This window comes from Peromyscus maniculatus, chromosome 6 (genome assembly GCF_049852395.1).
Source record: "Peromyscus maniculatus bairdii isolate BWxNUB_F1_BW_parent chromosome 6, HU_Pman_BW_mat_3.1, whole genome shotgun sequence".
NCBI classification, from domain to species: Eukaryota; Metazoa; Chordata; class Mammalia; order Rodentia; family Cricetidae; genus Peromyscus; species Peromyscus maniculatus.
The window spans coordinates 38,499,281-38,524,745 of record NC_134857.1 but is presented as its reverse complement, the minus strand read 5'-3'; the positions used below and the strand labels follow the sequence as shown (position 1 = coordinate 38,524,745).

The 25,465-nt window shown below is 37.2% G+C and overlaps 1 protein-coding gene across 9 annotated transcripts in view; it reads left to right on the top strand.

The window, feature by feature from the left end:
• Positions 1–25,465, top strand: part of Nbea (neurobeachin) — a 545,747-nt gene that overhangs the window by 258,045 nt on the left and 262,237 nt on the right. For all 9 annotated transcript variants that reach the window (XM_076574103.1, XM_076574106.1, XM_076574104.1 and 6 more), the window contains 2 exons: positions 6,767–6,828; positions 16,787–16,851. In XM_076574103.1, the coding sequence (XP_076430218.1) occupies positions 6,767–6,828; positions 16,787–16,851 (127 nt within the window). The remainder of the gene's footprint in view (positions 1–6,766; positions 6,829–16,786; positions 16,852–25,465) is intronic.

The following is a 25,465-nucleotide window of genomic DNA, read 5'->3' as shown; positions in this document are numbered from 1 at the left end:
AGTTTCTCACAGAAACCTCAGAAATACATGTTTTGTGATTTTTGAGATAGTGTTTAGCTGTAAATGTGTTTTTAGTGTACTGTAGAATATTTCATCAACATATATGTGCATGCCTTTTCTCTGTAATTGAGCTGATAGCTTCTTCAAGCCAAAGACTATGTTGGCTTCCATATGTCACAGGCCCTTCCTCAATGCAAGGTCACTAACATTTGCTTAGTTGTGGATTCAGAAGTAAATGATTTAATGTTTCCATTGAGAATCATTAATTCCAATCATTCAAAATGAGAATGTTTCCAAGTATAGCCTTCCCCTACATGTTAGCACTGAGTAATTTAGACATCACAACCTATTTTTAAAATGTGTAAATCAATCATGTCAGTGAACAGAAGTGAAAAACACATGAAAAGTGGCACTGAGTATCAAAATTTACCGAAGTATTTTTCAAACATTATATTTTTGATGAGGTTGCACAATCTGAAGTGTTTAAAGTATAAGTAGTGAATGTCAACTTGGGGCAGGATGGACTTATGTAAGACCTGTTACCATAGATGTGTTGTCTATCATTTTATAGAACAATCATCTTTGAGTGTTATGAACTTCAAGCCAAGCAGTGCACACGCGCGCGCACACACACACACATGTGCACACATGTGTCTGAATAAGGTTTCTAGGGCATATCAAAAGAATGACAAGAAATGAGAACGATTATGTCAGTAAATCAGTCCAAGTGATTATGTGGGTGCCATGTCACTAACCTTATAGGTACTTTTGTTTCTGACCAACACAGGCATTCTAGATGTACAGCCATTCCCATTTAGAAATGAGCTTTAACTTCTTTCGACCTAATGGAATTTCCATGGGGAAGTGTACAGTATTTATTTTATTAATATTTGTTTCTTCATGAATGTTTGAACATATTTCATATAAATGACTACCATTACCTATGGACATTAAGAAGCTAAGTCCCATAAAAAAATTTTAAATAAATATTTGAAATCCCTTATTTGGGATTTTAAAGCCAGAAACATTTTATAGTTCAGACATATAAAGCTAATAGTTACATTTAAGTTTACTTCATAGCCTCTTCAGGAAGGCCTAGGCTAGCTGGTGGAGCACTTTAGTTACTCAAATTGGCATGCCTTCCAGGACACGAATATTCACAGTAAGGGAATGAAGATTGTAGCAGCATATTGCTATTCAGGTGAAAATTTGCCAATCGTCCAGTTTTTGGTAATCTTAAAAGAATTTTTTCATTTTTCTGTGGATTTCTTGAATTTTGAAATATCATAAGTGCATATCAAATAATGTTCCCCACAGTTTAAAAAAAACTCTAAATATATTGGTGTGTATACATTTGGCAGACATTTACTACCTAGGCCTCTACAGAGAAGGATATAATCAGTGGTCTTCTAAATACAGCCGGGCTGCCATTGTGTGGTAACTGAGTTGTTAGTTTTCTGTACAAATCAGTTCTCACCAGCTCTACAGTATTTGAATGGGCTTTGTTTTCAGATAAAATTTATTATTGTAATGTAAAACTGAAATGGATTGAATCAAAGTTAGCATTTTAAGTGTATTTAAAATTTATATTGTTATAGCTTCTTTAAGTAATATGTTTGATGCCTTCAAACTGTAGAAAAAAGTTATTTTGAAATGTCTAGTGAAGTGTTAGCTCATACTGTGTCAGTATATGGTAACATTATTCATACTAACAATGGAATTCTAATTCATCATTGGTTTTCCAGAAATGCTGTCTAATATTGTTCTTGGAGTCTTATTTTCATGTTTTTAAATTTGAGGATCCACATCAATTACTTACTCTGTTGATTTTTTTTTTAAACTGAAAGTAATTTTTACAGAGAGTACCCTGCCAGTGTTAGAAGAAAAAACAAATGATATCTTTCAAATACAAAAGCAAAAGAACTAGTGACAAATACAGGAAGTGGCTGTTGTGCCAGAAAGATCTGGTGGCTTTGCAGCATCCTGATGCTCCACCACTATCCCTCTCTGGTGTGCTCATGTTCCAACATGAGAACTACACAGGTACCCTTGAAACTAAGGCACAAGAAGCACAGTGGGCACTTTCTTCTACTCTCATACTCTCTAATGGTGGTTCTCCACCTGTGGGCCATAACTCCTTTGGAGGTCACATATCAAATATCCTGCCTATCAGATATTTACATTATGATTCATAACAGTGACAAAATTACAGTTATGAAGTAGTAAGGGAAGTAATTTTATGGTTGGGTGTCACTACAACATGAGGGACTGTATTAAAGGGTCATAGCATCAGGAAGGCTGAGAACCACTGCTTACAATATTACATCCCAGTACCATTGTTCTGGTTTGGTTGTTGATGTTGTGTTTCATATCTCAGACATTTGTCCCCTCCCCCCATCTTTGCCAACATAGGGTCAGCACTAACCAGACAAATGACACTCCTTCAGGTGTTCCCACACAGGCTGCTGACCATGCTGTCCTACTGTACCCTTCATGGTCCTCTGGATCACATCAGTTACCTGATAACAGTACCTACACTGCACTCCTCACTTTCATTAAAATGATGCTCTCTAGGACATTGGACACAGTGCTCAGTATATGCTTTCAGCATATGAATTGGGCTCTTGTTCTGTCAATTTTCTTACCTTGCCTCCCCAGCATCTTACTAAGTGTTGTTGTTGTTGTTGTTGTTTTGTCAACTAATGATGGTTTCTAAATACTTGTTGAGATTCTTTGTCATAGATATCTGTCAAAGTCTCCTGTTTCAGAATAATGCCCTTCATGGAAGAGGATGTGATGTTTCTTCCAAGATGAGTCCCATTGCTTGTTGTATATTGACTATTGCCCTACACTTCCCACCAGGAGGAACAGCCTTAAAGACTGGACCATTATGCAGTATCTGAAAACTAAAGGGCTTTTTCACTTGATCTTTAAGTTCAAGAGATACATTAGTCAGACCCTCAGATTCACACTGGAGTCTGACTGCTCTTCAGAAGAAATGTTACTGTAGCTTGGGTAGTGCCTATATTAAACAAAGATAGCTTGATCCCAAGGCCAAGCTTTTTATTTCATACTCATTTGGGTAGTTTATAATCTGGTCTATCCTTTACTATAGGGTTTTCATTGCATTGTTTTGGTTGGTTTGGTTTTAGTCAAGAGCAAGTTTATTTTCAAAGTTTCTAGTAAATGTGAGTTTATTTTCAAAGTTTCTAGTAAATGTGTACACAAATGTCTGCCAATTTGGGATAATTGTTTTCATCTTACTCTGTTTTGCTAGCTGTTTGGATCTAGACCATCTAATCAATATGCACATATGCCTGTGTCTTGGCTACCCATTAGCTGATGTCATCCTTCAGCAGTGTAGTTGACATTATACTGAGGCTCTCGTTAGTTAGTCTTCTTCCAGTAGAGCATCTTTTACTTGCCAGCCTCCTTCCTCTTATGCCATAGATACCTGCCTTCATCCAGCTCTTTGCTTTATGCTGCAAAACTAGTATGGCTTGCAGTGTTGTGTTTGTATTGTGGGCAGCATATTTATTCTAGTGAATACATGTCTTCTGGTAAGAACATTCTGTTGGTTGGCCTGTACTTCTGCCCTCTACCTTCCAAACAGGGACTCACCATGTAGGCTTGGCTGACCTGGAACTTACTAGAACCCACAGAGAACTACCTGCCTCTGCTTCACATGTATGACTCCATTGAAGGCTACTTTTTAGTTGACAAGGCACATATTGTCATTATACAATGGGAATGTCATTATCAATCATTGGAACCATTTCCCTCACTTAGTAACCTGCTCATAGCTCTTCATCTTAACTTCCCAAACAATTTGTAATTTTCTTTCTTCCAGTCTTTCTCTGAATTTTAACCTAGGTTCCCAGTTCTGCTTTCCAGCACCCTCATCCATCCCCAAGGTCAAAAGCTCTATTGAGATATTTCTCTTTGTTCCTTGGTCATGCTATCCTTGTTGCATAATGTATTGCTTCCCATTCCCACATCACCAAAACATGTTACCTTCACCAAGGAAGCTGTCAAAGTCACTCTAGTTATACTTAACCATCAAGAACTTCATTATCATATAGATGCTAGATTGTTACGTAGAAAACATAAAACAATCATTCTAATGAAATGATGTAACCTCTGGCCCTAGTTCTACCACTTCCTAGAGGAAACACATTGGTCTTATCACCAAATATTTTCATTTTATTAGTCTATCAAATGCTATAATGAGAACTGGTTCAAAAGGTTAATATTATAAGGTATTTGAATTACAGACTGGAATGCTTGCCGAGCTGTAATTAGTAAACTCTTATTTATCATTCTGAAGTGCTCATACTTTACTCTTAGAAGTGTTGTCAGATACGTTGACTCAGTAACAGATTTCTTGTCTGATAAATTCAGTGTAGTAAGACCTGCGTGAGTACACTGTTGTCCAATGTCTAAACAGTTAAGAGTAGTTCACAGCATCATCAGATAAATTTTACTTACTTGAGCTTGTGATTAAATTTCCACTGAATGAAATTTATTGCTTCTTAAATTTGCAAATATGGTGATGTTTATAAGAATAAAATGTTATTTTATTCTGTATGTTCATCTCATTATCACAGACATCACACTGCATATTACCTATTTGTCTTGTGTGTACTCCTTCTAACCCTTAGGGATAATTGACAGCAAACTATAATTCTAGTCAGTTTCCAGAATTTTCTTAGCTTATGCTCTCATCATCAGTGCCAGGTCTGTTTTTGATTCCTGGCATGTCCTTTGAGAACAGGTGCCTTTGACCAGAACTAACTTACCAAACACACTGATAAAGAGTGAGGCTCTGTGGACCTGAGTTCATCTTCTTTTACAGACATGAGAAGGGATGTGTTTGCAAACACCAGCTTGCTATCCTGCCAGTTTGTTCACATTCCTTTGGGAAAAATACATTAATGATGTAAGCTTTTATATTTTCCTAATGATGCATTGATTTTCTAGGAGTTATGAATATGACTATTACGTAAGAGTTGGCTTAAAAATTAGTGATAATTCCATTTTTCTAAGTTTTTACTTAGTATTATGTATTCAAAATTAACACAGAATAAAGATGGACAATTCTTACAGCAGAGTAGTATTGTTTGTGTTAATATACCCACAGTTTAATTATGATCCTATGGCCATTTCCTTAAGGTTTTTTTTGTCAGAATTCAAGTGCTTGATCAGCCAAAAAGCAATGATTGTTCCATTAATCTTTCTGATTCTATAGCTCCTGAGTGTGAGGATTTCTGACCAGTCACACCACATGTCTCTTAAACAAGCTTTTCATGCTAGTCTCTTATTTCATTAGCTGTCTGCCCAGAATCTGATAATATGGAGTACCAGTGACTCTTTACAGCTTGTCTGTCTGTCTGTATGACATAGATAAAGTCTTTACCAGAATGGGCACAAAAGGGTATTTATCCACCCCCTGCAATAAATGCACATGCTAGTGTCTACAAGGCACTTGAGACTGCTAGCTGAAAACAAGAAATTAAAACTGTTGCTTCAACTTTGCATTTGTTAACATTTTGATGTAAGACCAAAGCATCTCTTTCTGTAAAATTATTTACCGGGCCAGCAGGTGGGCTCAGGAGGTAAGTACCTTTGCCCCACAGGCCTGGAGTTCTAGCCCCAGAACTCACACAGCTGTCCTCTCTCTCTCTCTCTCTCTCTCTCTCTCTCTCTCTCTCTCTCTCTCTCTCTCTCTCTCTCTCACACACACACACACACACACACATACACACACCACTTATCTATTCATAATAAATTTTATTAAAAGATGCTTTTTTGGCTGTGTTTATACTTACGAATTAAAATTCTCAAAATCTATCCATTAAGCTCTTTTTCTGTAAAAAAATAGGCCCATGACTTGGACATTTATTTTAAAGTAGCATTCATTATAACTAATATGCTCTTCAGAGATTATTATTTTAATAAGGTAGCAACCACTATAATTAATATGCTCAGAAATTATTATTGCCATATTTACATATCCCTATTATATTTTAGAAATTTGCAATTATGATCTACTTTATATATTATATTATATTATATTATATTATATTATATTATATTATATTTATTATATATATAAAACATTTTACACATCATCCTTTATTTAGGAGAGTTGAATAATTTATGTCCAAGCTGTTTACAGAATGTTTTTCCCTGTAGACAAGGAATGGCATTAGAGCATAAAGTGACTTGCATGATCGAGTGATGTAAGGAAAATTAACACAGGCCCCAGCAGACACGAGTCAGTAATCCTTGGGATCACATACTCACTGTGCTCACTTTTTCATTATTTGTGATACTTGGTCTGTGAGTTTGGATCATTAGTAAGTTGCGGTGAATGAACTGTGTGTACCTTGTTTAATTTTGGTCCTCCAAGTAGAAAATGCCAGCAGCTCTTCCATATTTGTTCTCTGCTCCAGGAAACATACAGCAATGCCTTTGGATTAAAGCAACTCTAACTAGCTCAATTTCAGTAGTCATCCCTTACTTTATATAAACATTTTAAAACACCATGACCTAATAAGAACTGAAACATGAAATCAATATTTTAGCAACTTTCATATCACTTGAAACATTTGAATATTTTAAATTAATGTGAAAGAGTATATGAATGACTATTTCCATTCACTTAATTTCTGAAGTCTTGTTTCAAAGAAATGTTTTATAATTACAATCAGGTAATTCTGTGCATGTGGTATGATTTGACCTTTGCTGACCTTCCCCTATGCAGGCCTTGTGTGTATGAAGTCCAGCACGTCCGTGGTGGAGCTTGTCATGCTGCTTTGCTCTCAGGTAAGAGTTTCAGTCGCTTGGTCAAGTTAACCTGCATGAGAATTTTTTATGCATGTATAATATTAATTATCATTTACATTTTATCTCTCGCTGTGGAGAATGCAGAAGGTAGTTGGCCTTGCGGCACATAGAGCCTAGTGACCATCCGTGTAAGCGCTGCTTTACACTCTCCTCTCTGCTCTCCTTCCTGACCTCCTGTCCTGTTCTGTCTGTGCCTGGCTCTGTTCTATGCCCTTCAGGTCTTTTGCTATTGTCTGCACCATCTTTTAAAAATACTGCAGCCCACATTACAATTTCAAAACCTAACTAGTAGTCACTGCTGTTTTCTTCTCTGTCCGATTAGAAGTGATAGAAACTCCAGTGCCTTTTTGTGTCAGTACTAAACATGTACAGTCCAGCCATTGGTGAGCCATCTTTGGCAGGCTGCTTTTCTAATTTTATGTTGAGTCGGTATGTATTAATAAATCTGAAAGTCTACTGAGTGGTGACTATCTTTAGTAACAAGATTTAATGGTAAATGGTTGGATATTGTTTCTTTTTATAAACTATACAAAAACAAACAAAAAACTTGATCTATCCAAAGCTTGCGAAGAACCATGTATTAGTTGGATAACTTAAATAGAAATGCATTGGTCTTTCCTTTCACTGGCACTTCAATTCTCCCTGTTACCATATGAATGTGAAATATTCCATATTAGAATGAAAAGGGAGTAGATACATGTTTGTAATAAGTAGCTGTTGTATTTATCCGTGGTCTCCTCAGTAGAAAGGTGAGCATATCTGACCATAACCGACCTGAGGTCCACCTAACGCCACCGCCAAGCCAGATAAGCCAAGTGTGACTTCATTGGTCTTTAAATGTTACAGAGCAAAAAACAAAAGCTTACCTACTGCCTTAACAGTGGCCTCCTAAGTAGAAGGGTGAGCACACCTGACCATAACCGACCTGAGGTCCGCCTAATGCCATCGCCAAGCCAGATAAGCCACATGTGACTTCAGTGGTCTTTATATATCCCGGAGCAAACAGTAAAAGCTTACCTACAGATTCCAGGTTCACATTTACTTTCTTCAGGAGTGTGTTCGTGGGAAGCCAGGAATACAGTTGAGAGGAAACCATAGAGAGCAGCAGCCCTGGAAGGAGCTCATCTGCAGAGCGTGTGAAAATTGTACCCAATGCTGAGGTCCTGAGTTCAGGGGAAATGGAAGCTCCGTGGACATTTTAGGTTGATAAGAATCCAAATATTTAGCAGCTTTTGTGGCAAGGCATAGTTTAGAATGCCTTCTTTCTTAGCCCTGACTATCACTGCAGTTGAGAGAAATAAAGAGGAATGTTGCATTAGGATCTGGTGTCTTTAATGGCCTCATCATCTAATCATAGGTTTCACATCACCCATTTGCTGGCTCCAGGAATTCCTGCCATTAGGGGCCCTAGAGAGGAAACTTTGCCCCAGATATTGATTGGAAGGAAGAGTGGGAAATGTAAGCTCTCTCTGTGGTGCACTTTCTTCAGTGTGTCAGCAGCACAGCATGACAAACGGCCTCTTAGATTGATTTCCAAATTGAAGTTCTAAAAGAATTCAGTGTTCAAACACTGACAAATTTAAATCTTTCAAGTGCTTTACTGGTTAAATAGCCCTCACATAAGTAACCTGAGAGGTCTGCACATTAAAAATAACTCGGGTTGTTTTGTTGTTTTCAGTTAATCTGTAATGTTACTTTCTACAAAGCAAATTTTTTAAGAAAGCAAATGAGTGGTTTTCATTCCACCAAATGCAGTTGTGTAGGTTAACTATTTCAGTGTGGAATAAGCTTATCAATCCATCATTGCAGATCATTAGCTGGTCCATAGATGTTTTCAAACTTTGGTTTTGAGGGTACTGAAGAAGATAGACACATTTCAAAAGGTTCTTAAAATAATATGACATTTTACTCTAACACTACAATTCGTGATTTTTACCAATTAGGAGGATGACCACAGCAGTGACAGACCTCTGATGAGGAAAGTTAATAGTGCTGTAGAGATAGCGTGGCCTAGCTCTCCGAAAAGCATGATCTTTTCTGCAGATCTTAATGCATTTCTTCCATTGGAGCTGATCCCTATAGCATTAGCACCAGTCTGCGGGCTGTCTTCCTGCCAAGGCAGGCAATCATGATGAATCTTTAAAACCTCAGACCTCAGAGCTCTTTTTGCTTTGTTTTACTGTCAGTCACCACAGGATGAGCAGCAGCAGTGAGCGAGACTAACAAAAATAGTTCAAAGTTCAATGAGTCCTTACTGTCTGGATACATTATATGCTCCCCACTCCAGTGAGAAACACCTTAAAATATTATCCATGCTGTGATTTAATCCCTGCCAAAATAAGTTTTCAATGCAAATATCATTTTGTAATTTGTTAGCATAAAATTTATTTATCCTCAAATTTAGACAAGCCATTGGAAACTCAAATTATGTCAGAATAAGCAATGGGGATTAAACAGAAAAGGAAGTGAACTTTCCTTTGGCTGCTCTCTTTGCTAGAGCTCATTAGATGCTTTTACTTTTACACTCTTCATTTTCATGTTGGAAATTGTTTGTTAAATACTACATGTTATTAGGAATATTTGATTTTCTTTCCTTCTTTTCTGAGGGCCTAAAAAATTACTCTTGCCAACAGTTTGTGTCCAAAATGTGGTCTAAATTCACATGAGATCGCATTACAAATGTCTGAAGGTACTTGTCAAGCATAATTCGGTTCATATGGCACCCTCTAAACTCCAAGGGGCATGGTATCCATTTTACCCCTAGTGGGATTTTGCATTTCTTCAAAAACATATTTTAAGTTTCAAGACGATATTACCATTCTCCATTGTAATTTGCTTATTGTTCCAAAAACAGAACAATTTTTGCTGTATTTGGATACTTTCTTCAATGTACATCTTCAATTTTAAGAATTAATTATTTACTCTTCATTTATGGTTTGTGAAAACAGTTACCATCATCTTCCTAATAAGATGTTTCTTCTCCTTTCGAAGTGTAAGGAACTGTATCAAGTGGTTAGTCTGTGTTTTACTTGACAAGGAGGCCCTGGCCAGTGTCCCACACAGGTTCCACGGTTGTTGTAGGTACCGTGGCATCAGACTGTGTATCTCTGCAGTGCTGTGGCTGAGTTGCTGCCAGCCTCTCCTAACACTAACTTCCCTCTGAAGTTACCCTTGCTGGACGACATTCTTAGATGAATAGCAGACTGAGTTTCTCGAGTAAACTTTTTTAGGTACTGTAATAGTTTCTAATTATTACCAGATTTTCTTTTTTAGGAAGTCTCCATGAGAAGAGCTCTAAGAAAAAAAATTGAGTGTTGTTACCCACAGGATCTCTTTAAGCTTCCATCAGTAAAGCTTAGCAGATGCCACTTTCATTTCTCTTTGCCTTATGTGTCAAGAGATAAATTGAGGGACCTCATGTAAAAAAAAATCATATTCTCAGTATTTAAGTGCTTTCTGACTTAAAGCACTGATTAAGCAAATGCCTGCTTAATAAATCATTCCTGTTCTCATTAAAAAACTTTAAAATACATAAGTTAAAATAAAAAGACTCTTAGGATCTATGTATGACATGCTCAGCATGAATTATTTTGTGGTTTGTATGACTTTGTTCTTTTCTAAATACTTCATATACTTGACTGAAAGGATTTGGTGACTTCACTGGTGTGGTCAGGGTGTGACCCAGGACTTTAAAAACAGTGCTCACAAAGGAGCCACAACTGAGGAAAATCCTTCTTTCAAGTGATTTGGCCTTTGAACATTTAATTTTTAAAAACTTTTTCTCCAGTTTGGTACAGTTTAGTCAGATGGTACAAAAGAAAATGATTTCTTCTAGATGTAATAAAGCCAAGATGAGATTCTAAGGCAAGGCTGAGGCTAACGCAGAGGCCTGATAAATGTCTTCATTCATGTGTACTCAGTACTGTACTGAGTACTCCATACTGTAAGGACTTGGCGTTGTGTAATAAGATGATAAACATGAGAAAAGCAGAGATGGATCTGTGTTTTTCTCCAGGCCTTGGGAAATATCATTAAATCCTGAATGTGAATGAAATTCTATCACATGTGAGTCAGTGCTTAGGCACTCTGTGACCACCTTTTGTTAGTATTTTGTTGGTTACTAAAACCTTAGTGACATGCTTCCATCCCAATAGGAGGCTAGGCATATTATCTATGGTATTGCAAATTACACATCTGAATTTGAAAGCAATGAGGCAGAAATTCAAAACAAAACAAAACAAAACAAAAACCCAACAACACATGTTCTGAGATTTTTAATTGATATAATCAAGCAACATGCATGTGTGACTTTGAAGACCGAATGTTCATGGAAGGCTCTACGGAAATGGACCCTGAAGCTGGTAGGCTTTCCCTGCTACATTATCAGAGAAGGAGACACATCTCTTGGAGACAGTCCAAACATGTATGAAGGTCTGTTTGTCCTCTTATGTCTGTCCTCAGACCTGGGGCCAACCTTGTTTATTGTACATCAAAAATGAAATAACTAGGATTAGTGAGATAGTTCCACAGGTTAATCTGCAAGCCAGACAACCAGAGTTAAATCACCATAAGAAAATGAGAAAACCAAATCCCTGAAACTGTCATCTCACTTCTAAATGAGAAAAGGAAATAAAAAGGGAGGACCTGACTACTCCTAGGTATGGTGGAGGAGAAAATTGATTGTAGATAAAAGGGAGAGCACAGTAAATATGAGTGAGAACATAGCCAGAGGCATCAGGAAGGGTCCAAAGTGAAAATGCCTGCCAAGTGAAACAGGCCATGTGAGAAGAGAGGGGACAACCAGGAGCAGCAGCCAAGAGGACAAGAGGTCCAAAAGGCCAGAAAGGCCCGGCATAGTCAAAATGGCTGGATTATATAGGGAAGACCAGCTGCAGGGAGGGCAGCCCAGCCCCTGGGCTGGAGAGTTCAGGGTAGGGGTAGGGTATGCCAGTCAGGAGGACCCTGGAACAGGTATGGACTGAGGGATGGTGGGAGAACCTGGCACCCAGCATGTGCTTTGATATGTTAATAGGCACCAAAGTTAGTCATTTGTACGGGTTTGAGACCTAACAACTGCCACATGCACTCCATGGCACAAGCATACTAATGCCCCCTCCTTCAATATCACACACACATTAATAATAATAATAATAATAATAATAATAATAATTATAATAACAATTTTTATAAAATAAATCATACAGAATTTACTGTGTTATATAGAGTATTTCACATTTTTCTGCGTGTCTTTCACATGAAGTTTTCACAATTTTAGTCATTTTTTTCTTAATCTTTTAACAAATCCATCTTTTTGCTTGATACCTTCTGTAAGCTCCCTGCCTTCATGTTCACATGAATTGGCTTACCTAAAAAGATGTGGATGCTCATCCTTAAAAAAAAAAAAGGAAGCTTCATTGAGATGGTCAAGGAAAGGAAAAGGAGGCCATTCTCTGAAGAGAAAGGTCTATCCCAGCTCAGGAATTTCTGTCCCCTGTCTCATGTAACTTCTTGTGTCATGTAAAAGGCCTTCATATTCTCATGCTAAATCAGAAATTAAAAGTTATACTTTACATGTTCAACTTTTGAACTTTGTTTTAGAAGTTCTTGTTGTATCAAACTTTAATTTCAAGACTTGAAAGAATTCAGAACCACATCTGTAAATAAATCTTAACTGTATATTTGAACGTGACAAACACTAATTTTTTTAAATGTTACATATTTTATTTTAGAATTGCTCTAATTGTGTCCATAGATTTTGATGTGTTATGTTTTCATTTTCATTCATTCAGTTTTTAAAAGGTTTTATCCTTTTTGATTTCTGCTTGACCCAGTTTTCACGTGATAGTATGTTTGTTGCTCAGAGTCAGTTTTGTGTGTTTTCTTCTGTTTCTGTTGTGGACATCCAGCTTTAATCCATAGTGAGCTTTTGTAGACAGTTCAATAGGCTTCTGAGAAAAATAAATCAAAATAAAACAAAACAGAAAAAACATTCTTTAATGCTTGGGTGGAATGTTCTATAGATATCTGTTAGATCAATTTGATGTATGATATTTATTAACTTCAGATTTTATTTAATTTTTATCTGGATGCCCTGTCTTTTGGTGAGACCGGGGTATTGAAATTACCTATTATCTGTTAGGGTTGATGTGTGACTTTTAGATAGTGTTTCTTTTATGAAATTGGATGTCCTTTTGTTTTGTGGTTATGTCTAGAACTGTAATATCCTCTTGATGGATTTTTTCCTTTAATAAGTATGTGTACCTATGTTGAACATGTTCAAACTTTGTGTTGTCATTCTTTAAGAAATACAGTAGGACAGCTATCTATATAGCATTTATATCACTAAGCATTTTTATACTAAGAACTACAAATCTAATGATTATTTATATTTTACCAGGGGATGTACTTATCTTTTATACAAATATTATACCATTTTATATGAGGGACTTACACAACCTTGAATATTGGTATCCTTATGTTGCCTACTTGTTTTTACATGATTATCCTTTATATTAGCAATTTCTCTAAATTTATCAATTAATCATTGATTTTTTGTTGTTTCTTACATTATTTTTCCTATAAGCTTTTAGTACAATGTTCATGAAAGTAAGCCATGAAAAGGCAAAAAAGAAAAAATACTTAATATGTTTTATACATATACTCAGATACACATTAGCTTATCTTTCTGTCCTATATGGCTTCCTTCCTTCCTTCCTTCCTTCCTTCCTTCCTTCCTTCCTTCCTTCCTTCCTTCCTTCCTTCCTTCCTTCCTTCCTTCCTTCTTTCTTTTTTTGCTATGATAAACACCATGACCTGTAACACAAATCTTAAAAGGTCTTATTAATAAAAAAAAAAAAAAAAGACCCAGAGCCAGATATTGAGGTAAAAGCTGAAAGATAGGCGAGGCAGAAGCAAGCCATTAGTTCTTACCAGCACTAGTTCTTACCCCTACGAAATTCTCCACCAAAAGAGAGCGAGCTCCTCTCTCCACCCCGCCATATCACTTCCTCTCTCGGCCCAGCTCTATCACTTCCTGTCTATAAGTACAGACCTCTAGACCTCCAGATGGCTAACTAGTGGCTAGCTCCTCCTTCTGATTTGCAGGCAAGCTTTATTTGTTAGAGCACAAATAAAATATCACCACAATGACCAGAAGCAGGTGGAGGTGAAAAGGATTTATTTCAGCTTACACTCCCAGGTCACAGTCCATCATGAGGGAAGTCAGGACAAGAACTCAAGGCAGGAAGTTGAAGGCAAGAACCATGGAAGAACACTTGCCCATTAATAGAAAATGTGTGGATCACCTCTTTTTTATTTTACACAGTATTCTTCACTCCAGTTCTTATTCTTATTAGCTTTACTAGCTTATTGCTTGGGGTTTTCAACATGTCATCATCTTATCAGTTACAATGAGCATTTACTTTGAAGATTTTAAGGAAACCACCACTTTGGGTGATAGTTAATGTTAAATAGACCTTAAGGATACAGGAAATAAAAAATCAATTTTCAGTTTCCAGAAGACTTTAAATCTATTCTTACCCTCTTGTTTTCCCTTCTAATATTTACCATGTTTTCAAAATGTTTAAGATGGATTAAATACCTAAGGATATTAAGTAGGCATGTTTAATTTTATACAAAGAAGAAAGAATGAGTAATGTGCATTGAGCTGACATAGATGAGGAGAAACTGAAGGAAAGAATAATGTTCTGGGTCTGAGCTGTCTACCGGCCATCCTACTGACATAAGAGAACATAGGGATTTCATCATCACCCTTCTGGAACTTATTTGTCTTCAGAGTGTTCCATTTCAAAGGGTCTTCACACAAGATCCAATTCCCTGAGAAAGTCCCTCATCTTAAGGAAAATTTATGTATCTACAAAGAACAGTAAAAAATGGTGACAAAGCTGTTTTAAAGACTTGATTGTCCTCTGCAAGCATTTCAACTTGAAATGAAATGTTTCCCACTAAGATAAAGATGTGATGTGGGGTGTTCATGTACCCAGCAGGATGCAGTCATGTCAGTTGCTCCTCTACTCACAATGAGTTTGTTGTGCAGGGTTCTCCTGGGGCAAGATAAAGCCTTAGAAAACATATATTTCACATAATAGTTTTGAAAACATTTACTTTACTCATCTTGTGCATTGGAGTATTTGGATGTGTTCTATAAAATGTCTGTGAGTTCTGTGATTGAAGAGCATGTCAACAGAGACATAGGTTTAAGAAGTTGTCCCTATGACTGACTCTTCTTCATAGTGGAGTGAATTGTTATCACAGTAAATGTCAAATAGTCCTGAAAAGCTATTATCTTTTGTGGAATCTTGATTTGCAATAAGCATAGTATTTAAGAACAATGTCTAAAAGGATGGTAGTAGGACACCTATTTAAAATGTAAGAAAAGAAGGCCCCTGTGATTTTCAATAAAGATGGAATTGAAAGGAGTTCTGAGAAATGGAGCAGCCTTGTCGAGGTGCTTCACGGCTGCAGCACAGTGGCTTTGTGCTGTCCCCAAGTCTTTTCCCAGTTACTGATTCTCTTTGTGCATAAAGTGTAGACTCATGGTTTTCCTTGAAACAATCATCTATCAGTTTGCTTCAGTACTTTATTCTCAGCACAAATTCAAAGCTCTAAATGGGAATGTGATCTATAGTGAAGAAAAAGGTTGAGGTTAACAAGAAGACTTTTTTGTGAATCTGGATTCATGCTTAGGGCAATTGAATACCACTAGGTAGCTAGCTTTCTAAATATAAACAAAAGCATGGTCTTCTATATAATGAACTAAATAAAGTTTTGTTCCAATGCTACATGGTTATTAATTAATAATTAATAACACTATTAATTATAACTATGTCATTCAGAAAAGACGTGTACTGAGTTTACTTGTATACTGATTTGTTTCAGTCTTTTTGAATGTGAATCTGACTAGAGCAATTTATTTCCAAAGCAATCTAGAGATATGGATTGTGTAAAGGTACAAATGCATAAATGTATAGATTTCCTAAATGTATAGCAACATAAAGGTATAGATACATAAAGACATAGGTGCATAAAGGCAAAGATGTATACAGCTACAAAGTGTAAAGGCATGGATGCATAAAGGTACATGTGCATAAAGACATGGATACATAAATGTATAGATGTATAAAGTATAGATTCATTAAGGCACAGATGCATAAAGGTAGAGATGCATCCAGGTATATGTGCTTAAAGGCATAAGTGCATAAAAGCACAGGTGCATAAAGGCATATGCACATATGCATAGATACATAAATGTATAGATACATTAAGGCATAGGTGCATAAAGGCACAGGTTTATCAGGGTATATGTGTCTGGAGGTATAGATATATGCACAGATACATAAGTATACAGATGCAGAAATGCACAGATATATAAAGGTATATGTGCATAAACATATGGATGTATAAAGGCACAGATGCATAAAGGTATATGTGCATGGAGGTATAGATATATAAATGCACAGATGCATAAGCATTCAGATGCAGAAATGCACAGATACATAAAGGTATATGTACGTAAATATATATATGCATAAAGGCATTTTGCTTCCAGTTATAATGAAAACTCTGTATTAATGACTAAAATTTTCAATAGTATAAAATATCTCTTCCTTGTGCATAGCTTCAGGCCTGTTTTGGTCATTTGTTCTTTCCTGGAAGGAAGCTTGGTGCTGAACGGCCACTTTACCTGCTGTGTTACTTTCCAGCAAACTTCAGATTTCTGGGCACCAAAAGCCACCTTTTAAACTGTGTGAATCAGGGTCATTAAAATTTCTTTCTTCTGAAATGACACTTGTTATAAAACCTTGCAAAGACATTTGAAAACAAAATATTGTGGAAGTTACTAACAGAGGTTACTAGCGAGTTATTATTTCATTTGCATGTTCATTTTTCTTATATTAGCTTTGGTTTATCCCTTTAGGAATGGCAGAATTCTATCCAGAAGAATGCAGGCCTTGCATTTATTGAACTCATCAATGAAGGAAGGTAATTAATTTTACACTTTCTGGGAAACTACACAGTGTGCTTTTGATTCCACTGGACAACTGCTCTTTCATACCATCTGTTCTATAAATTGTAAGAAAATAGCTTTGAATTAAATAATTTAACATGTAGGTACTTAAATTTTAAATTAACAAATTTTAAGTGTTAAGTATTTAGGTTTTGGATACAAAGTATATATGAAATAATATTAGATTCATGATGTTTTGTGAGATTTGAGCCACATCTTACTGAGTAGTAAAGTTGTGTTAGACAGATCAAGTGAATCCAGTCTGCAGTCCCATCTGCCACCCCATCTGTTTTCAGGCTAAGCTCCGTGTTTAGGCTTGAGCCCTTATCAGTTCACATGAAGTGGCTTCTTCTGATCCTATCATGCAATTGGTACCTGACTGGACATATAAGGAATGTTCAATACAGAAGGTGTAACAGCCTTAGTTAGGAGTGTCTGTTACCATTGTTAATGATGCCATAGATGATATTTTGTTTGAAACCATTGTTGTATTTGTCACTGTCAGGTGTGGTTGTTTACTATGATTTTTGCAGTGCTCTATGGGTGGTATAAGGTTGCTAGAGCTGTCACAGTTTGATATTTCTAGTTTCTATCAATTCAAGGCACAAAACCATTACAAGTTGAATTTCTTGTATGATATAGTGCCTTCTATGGAAAATAATTACCAAATATTTGGTATGATGTTTGCTTATTTTGGAACAAGCTTTATATAGACTAATAAGGAAGTAATGCTTATAGTATAAGAACTTGACTTTTTCTTCAAGAAATAATGATCTTTCAAAAGTAGTTTATATGTGGCATCAAAACTCAGTTTTTAGTATTGCTCTGCTTTCTTCCATCACTGCACTGTATCCTCAGAAACTATCTCTATTTGTATAGTATCTTATTGCACATTTCTTCTTTTGATATGTATAAGCAGTGTTTTCATCATAATACAGCTCTGAAACTTAAAATAAGTTTTATGCTTACTGCAGTGTTTAAAAATGAAGGAAATTATAAGAATTGATAGTAGGGAAAGAGATGACTTAGGGGTTAAGAGGATTGGCTGGCTGATCTTCCAGAGGACCCAGATTCAATTCCCAGCACCCATATGATGGTTCACATCCATCTTTTAATCCAGTTACAGTGAATGATGCCCTCTTCTGGACTCGGTGGGCATCAAAAATGAGAAAAATTATTTTACTGTCAATAACACTTGATAGAGCGAAGGGAGCTGAACTTCTAGTGCTTTAATTAGATTATAATTATTGACAGAAAAGAATGATGCTAGAAAAATTGCTAATATCAAAGATATATAGCTTCTTGAAGTTTCCTTTTCCAGTAGTAGTTTAGGGTTTGCTTTATACTGAGAGGACTTGAAAATAAAGAAAATACTGATCACTTTTTTAGATAATTAAATCAGAAACTCTCTCCAAGAACTCATTGTTCCATACAAGCTTTGCTACACAGAAGACGGAATATTATGATCCTAGTTGAAGGTGATCTTAGTATTGACAACTATAAAGATAGTTTTCAGGATGAAAATTTTGATCATTTAAAAGCATAGAACATGAATGGGGGGAATATCTGCTATTGTAAGTTAAGCTACAGTGCTTCAAGGTGGCCTTTATTGTAAAATGGCTTTTATTTTGACAACATATTTAAGGCTGAAGGAGCCATGCCAGTGGGAAGAGAATGTCATCTTAAATTTGACCTGAGACACAGTTAAAAGACATCCAGACTCGGGGAGAAGAAAACTAGGGATCAGAACTGGAGATGGAACTCAATAGACACTTCCTGCCTAGCATTGGAAACCTAGTGTTTGAATCCTAGCAGCACATAAGCTAGGTGTGGTGGAACATGCTTGTAATACCACATCTTGAGAGGTGCACAGAGGACGATTAGAAGTTCAAAGTGATGCTGAGCCACACAGTGAAGCTAGTCTAGAATCCACAAACCTTTGTCTTAAAAATCAAGCAATAAGCCGGGTGGTGGTAGCACATTCCTTTAATCCCAGCACTTGGGAGGCAGAGGCAGGCAGATCTCTCAGAGTTCAAGGCCAGCCTGGGCTACAGAGTAAGTTCCAGAAAAGAAGCAAAGAAACACAGAGAAACCCTGTCTCAAAAAACAAAACAAAAATCAAACAATAACTTGTAGACTTATAAACAATGATAACAGCTCAAAGGCCTGGAGGCATGTGGTAAGGAGGAGGAGGTTTTCCCAGTCATCCCACAGCTACTGGATCTAGTGCCACAGACTCCAACAACACAGGGTCCTCTCATGAGAGAACTTGGGCTCTGGGTGCTGGGAAGTCATTATTGAGGATTAGGCATTGTGTGCAGTGTGATGCACAGATTCAAGGGTTCAGTATGGAACCAGACTACCTACCCTGTGAGTCTTCAGGCATCTTTTTAAGGATGATGTAGCTATGAGAATGGAAGACATGAACACATTAGAAAGTATCATTTGGAAATGAGATCAAGAAGACTGTGATGATAGAGAGAAGAGAAAAAAAGACAGCCTGGTTTCTGGCTTTGATAAATAGGTGTCAAGTACTAAAGGTCCAGCTCACCTGGGGAGAGCAGTGCAGGAGGGGCATTGGTTGATGAAAAGTGCTTTTGATTTGGGTTGCACTGAACCTGTGAAATGCCCAGTTACAGAGGTTCAGAAGTTATCAAAGTACTTGGATCCTGAGCTCTTCAGAAAGCAAGCTGGAAGGGTTTTAGGTGAGTGGGAACTCAAAGGCAAGCTTCTAGTGCATGGAACTCATCTCTTTGCCCACATCTCCATATGTTTGCCTCATTTTTTGTTTGTTTTTTCAAGGCAGGGTTTGTCTGCGTAGTTTTGGAGCCTGTCCTGGAACTCGCTCTGTAGACCAGGCTGATCTCAAACTCACAGAGATCCACCTGCCTCTGCCTCCCAAGTGCTGGGATTAAAGGTGTGCACCACCACTGCCTGGCCTCTTTCTGTGTTCTGGAGTTAGCTTAGATACAACCCTATCACAGACATTCCCATGAACAACCACCTGCATGGCATCATCTCCAGTTATCTTTGTCACCAGTTTACAGGTCTCCACCCTAAAATTCTTTCCTTAAAACTTAAATTGTATTTGCTATCTTAGATGTGTATAAACCACCACATCTCTGCAACCTGGGATAGTGCCCCAGTATGTATTAGAAATTAGAAGTATTTATGAAGAGATGAAGAATAGTGAGTAAATTGTTAAAATGGCCAGTGTTGAAAAGACAGGAGAGAAATGACTAAGGAAACCTCAGAGCTTGTGGGATGGTTTGGAGGTTTGGATAAGTCTAAAGTGTGGTCTGTAGTTATAATCTGGTGTTTTCTCTTACAGTCCAAGGTTGGTGGGAAGAAGACTTGAGCACATTCCCCTTTCTCTTCACTGAGCCTGTAAAGCAGACTCTTTTCCCCTGTTCCCCAACCTCTCCCCTTCCTCTTGGGCCATACTCACGATGGCTTAGTGCTAGGAATTGCTTACTGGCCATGTGTTTCTTATGGCTATTTTCACAGTGCCTAGTCAGATATGGCACACACATATTATTTATGCCAAGTTCACATATCAGCTCTTCACTGGAAAAATGCATTTACTATAAGCATTTAACACCCTGACATTATTTTAGAGAAGGATTTAAAATGTGGTAGCACCTATTTCTCAAAAGGTTGAAAAAAGTACGTGTGACATTTATAAGAGCTGCTGATATACAGACACTTAGGATGAGAGGCTCCATCTGTGTTGTTACATATTATACATACTCAGAATTCTCTGGTTCCCATCTGGATCATTCTTTAATTTTCTTGTGCAAAATCAAAATGTCTTTTGGTTTTTTGGTTGTTTTGTTTTGTTTTGTTTTTTGAGACAGTGTTTCTCTGTATAGTTTTGGTGCCTGTCCTGGATCTTGCTGTGTAGACCAGGCTGGCCTCGAACTCACAGAGATCCGCCTGGCTCTGCCTCCCAAGTGCTGGGATTAAAGGTATGCACCACCACTGCCCGGCTTCAAATTCAAAATGTTAATACTGGTTTCCAAAGGCCAGTATGTAGATGACTATTCAGTTCTTAGAGTAAAAGCACATCCCTCTGTGTATCTGCTACTGTAACTACTCACTCACTGTGTGCTACATACAAACTCAGTACTTCCTATGTGTGTTACCTCATTTGTCTGGACACAGAACATAGTTCCTAACTCTCAGCTTGACTGTTGGGCTGTCCATTTATTTGCCTGGTAGGAATGGAAATAAAAACCTCCAAGTGGAAATTGTTATAAATGTTTATCTTTCTTAACAGCTACATCCATTAATACAATCCATCAATCAGAGCCTGAGAAAGCATGTGTGAGTCACCTACAATTAACAGGAAAAACCAGCTGATGAATGCACAGCTGAACTACAGCACACCCAGGACAGCCTGGAATTATACTCTGGATCATTTAAAGGAATCTAACAAAGACTCTTTATTATTAAAACAAAGCAAGGTTAATGGAATGTAAAATTGCCTAAAATATCTTGGCAATAATAATTAGAATTTAAATTATTAAAATATGAAATGAAGGGGAAGTATATAAGGAAGACGTTTTTAAAATATGGGATGTGAGTAATTCTTTGAAATGAATTAATCTTTTCCCTAAATAAAGTTCTATCACCCTTTTGAAAGGAATATCAGATATAATTAATGAATATCAGATACAATTAATGAATTCACTGTAAAAATGCAGGATGTTTATGTTCACTGCTGATATAACCTGGGCTCACAATGTTCCAGTTTTCATTTTATGAAAGGTAAAAGATAAGCTTTAACCCTTTAGGATCTTAAGAGGTAGAACTTGATCCAGGTGTAATTGATTAATAATTATGTGGCCACTGTTTGCATGCCATTTACCATTTAAACTATCAAGGTTTTGTTTGAGTTTGTTTCTCTAGCAGACACATTCAGTCACTCACACTGAATCTGTCTCTGTCTCTGTCTGTCTCTCTGTCTCTGTCTCTGTCTGTCTGTCTCTGTCTGTCTCTCTGTCTCTGTCTCTGTCTCTGTCTCTCTCTCTCTCTCTCTCTCTCTCTCTCTCACACACACACACACACACACACACACACACACACACACAAACTCACACCAGCAAAACATTTCTTTGGAGCTGATGTTTTAGTTTAGTTTTTAACCATGAATCTGTGGAAACTTGAAAACAAAAGTTCTTTCTCTGTATTGTTTCATCTGGAGACCTAATAAGACCTTTTTTTTTACTGTTCTCTCTCTCTCTCTCTCTCTCTCTCTCTCTCTCTCTCTCTCTCTCTCTCTCTCTCTCTCTGTGTGTGTGTGTGTGTGTGTGTGTGTGTGTGTGTGTAATAAATTATTAAGTGCTGAGTTTTGTAAGTAAATGATTAAAAACTGTCTTACGCTTTATAAAATTACTGTGTAGTTCTATTTTTGACTTGAATATTTTAGACAATGTTGACAAAGTATTTATTCAAAGCTGAAGAAAGTCCCATTTAATACAGATTAAATTTCACATACTAGGGAAATGCATTTCACATTTACTTGTGTTAATTTGCTTTATGTTTTCATAACAAAACACTGGAATCTGGCTGGTTTATAACCAAAAATTTCTTGTCCCGTGGTTCTCAGTGCTGGGAAGTCCCAAGATCAAGGCTCCAGCATCTGGCAAGGGTCTTTTTGCTCCGTGCTCCCAAGGGTAAAATGGAAAGACAGGATGAGAAAGAGCAAGGGGAGGGGTGGTCTTGGTTTTGTAACAAACCTACTCTTGCAATAACATTAATCCATTCATAAGGCCACAGCCCTGAAGATCTATTAACTCTTAAAGCCCCTACTTTTAACATTGTTGCAATGGGGTTAAGATTCAGGCTGATAAACTTCAGGAAACATTCCAACCACGGTGATCTTCAGTCTTATTTGAATTATATTTTAACCATATTTAAAATATTTCTCCAGATACAATTGTATTTAGATATTTTTAACTTTTGAGAGAAAAAAATTTTAAAATGTAATTCTGCCTTAATCATCCTCACTCAAGGCCAAGGTTCTGACTTCCTCCATATATCAGGGAAGTATATTAATCAAATTCTAAGTTTAGTAGTTCATGTGTTGGTACACAGAAAGCACAAAGGTGATTTTCCTCAATTTTACACACTATTTATAAGCCAACATTACTACTTTATAACACTGCCCCATTTGGGGAAAGACTAAGAAAAGGGTTTTATTGTTTATCAACTGTTAATATAACATAACATACACACAGGTAACCCTGAAGGTCTCAGCACCTGTTACCTACACAGCATTGAAGACACAGCTCACTGAAGACTTAGAAAGTACATATTATTTGTTTAGTTTCCATATGGAAAGAAATACTTTTACACATATTTCTTCTATCCTACTAATTTAGAATTGAGAAATTTGGATTTAACTTGAAGAAAAACTAACCCAATCAAGGATATACTAGTCAAGATATTGCTAAGTGCAAAATAATCATGTTAAAGCTCCAGTGGTGTGACTACAGAGTGTAGATGTAACCAACCATCTTATTAAATAAGAAACACAGAACCAATGTAAAGAAGAAAGCCAGGAGGTCAGAGCTCAGAGCTAAAACCTTACCCTTCCTCCTGCGGTGGTCCTACCTCTCCGAAAGAGACCTACTTCCTGTGTGTTTGTCTTGATATAGTCTTTCTGTTCTGCCTTCTCATTGGTTGTAAACCCAAACATGTGACTGCCTCGTCACTGCCTGTAAGTACAGCCCTCCAGGTCTTAAAGGCATGTGTCTCCAATGCTGGCTGTATCCCTGAACACACAGAGCTCTGCCTACCATGTGCTGGGATTAAAGGCGTGCGCCACCACCGCCACGCTCTTGCTTTGGCTCTAATAGCTCAGACCCCCAGGCAACTTTATGTATTAAATACAATTAAAATCACATTTCAGTACAAATAAAATACCACCATAACAGAGCACTTCTTTTAGGAGAGGGACTCAGAGCCATATAAGCAAAGGTTAAGATTACAGAAAGATAAGTGGCCCTGGTGCTCACTGTAAGGACAGATAGAGCCCCATCTTCCCCATCATAAGTAGCAAATGTAGGCAAGATCAAAATTGGATCATTATCTCTGTGGTTTATATTAGTTACCCATGCATGTTTTCATGACTTGAGTGCTGACCAGTAATTTACTTACTGCTTAGTGCTGATAGGGGTTTATGAAAGTTATCTATGTATCTTTGAGCATGTGCAACTTTTATGATTTTTTTCTTTTTTCTTATAAAGAAGACATCAATACAACAAATTACACCATTATCTAGACTTCTGTATTTGTAGCATAATGGAAGAAAAGTAGTGAATTTCACTTACTAAAGAGCAGAAGGGATGTTAATAAAGTATTTAAATATTTAATGAATAAAAATACCAATTTTTATGTTCCTAACCTTTCAGAAATATAAGAAATATAAAGCTTCCCAGCTCATCTTATGAGACCTCCTACCCTTTACAACAGCATCAAAGTCATTTCAAGAAATGAAACTTCCTATCAGTACCATTGTTGGTTGTTTTTACTCTTTTGGGGGGCCCGCCACCCAGCTCACAAATAAATCATACACAGAAGCTTATTATTACTTACAAATGCTTGGCCTTAGCTTGGCTTGTTTCTAGTCAGCTTTTCTTACCATAAATTATCCAGTCTACCTTTTGCCTCTGGGCATTTTCCTTTTTTTACTTCTTTCACTTTTACTCTGTGGCTGGCTGTTTGGCTGAGTGACTGACACCTGATGCCCTTCTCTCCTCCTTTGCTTGCTCCCATCATAAATAGTGCATCATCTATATATGGACTTGTATATCATATCCAGCAACTTGTGAAAATAATTCTACAAGAAAACTTCTAGTCAAAAATGTAGAGTCGGTGTGACATTCAAAACTGTTACATGATGTTCCACATGCACAGACTGAAAAACACACTTGTGAGTGAGCATTCTCAGAGATTCAATACAGTGTGGAATCATGATGCTCATTCTTAAATTAGGACTGAAAGCGAACTTCCTGAACATAGTGATGGCTACAGAAGCACAGCCAATGCCTTGACTAGTGGAGACAGACTAAATACTTCTTCTAAATAGCCAAAGTGTGGTGATACATTGTGTACCTTAATAAAGCTTGCCTGAGGATCAGAGGGCAGAGCCAGCCACTAGATTAGACAATGGTGGCACACACCCTTAATCCTATCACTCAGGAAGCAGATATCCGTCTGGATCTCTGAGTTCAAGGCCACACTGGAAACAGTCAGGCAGTGGTGGCACATACCTTTAATCCCAGTACTGGGATGCACGTACTCCTTTAATCCAGGAAGTGACCTTAGGGCAGAGAAAGGGTTATAAGGCATGAGGAAACAGAAACTAAGGCAGTTCAGCTGAGACCCTTTTGGTTGAGGACTCAGAGGCTTTCAGTCAAAGGATTCCTGGAGTTGGTGAGGTAATAGGTGGTGGCTGTGGCTTGCTCTGCTTCTCTGATCTTTCAGCTCTCACCCCAATATCTGGCTCTGGGTTTTTTTATTAAAAGACCATCTAAGATTCGAACAACACCAAAGCAAGGCAAGGATTTTTGTATCACTCAG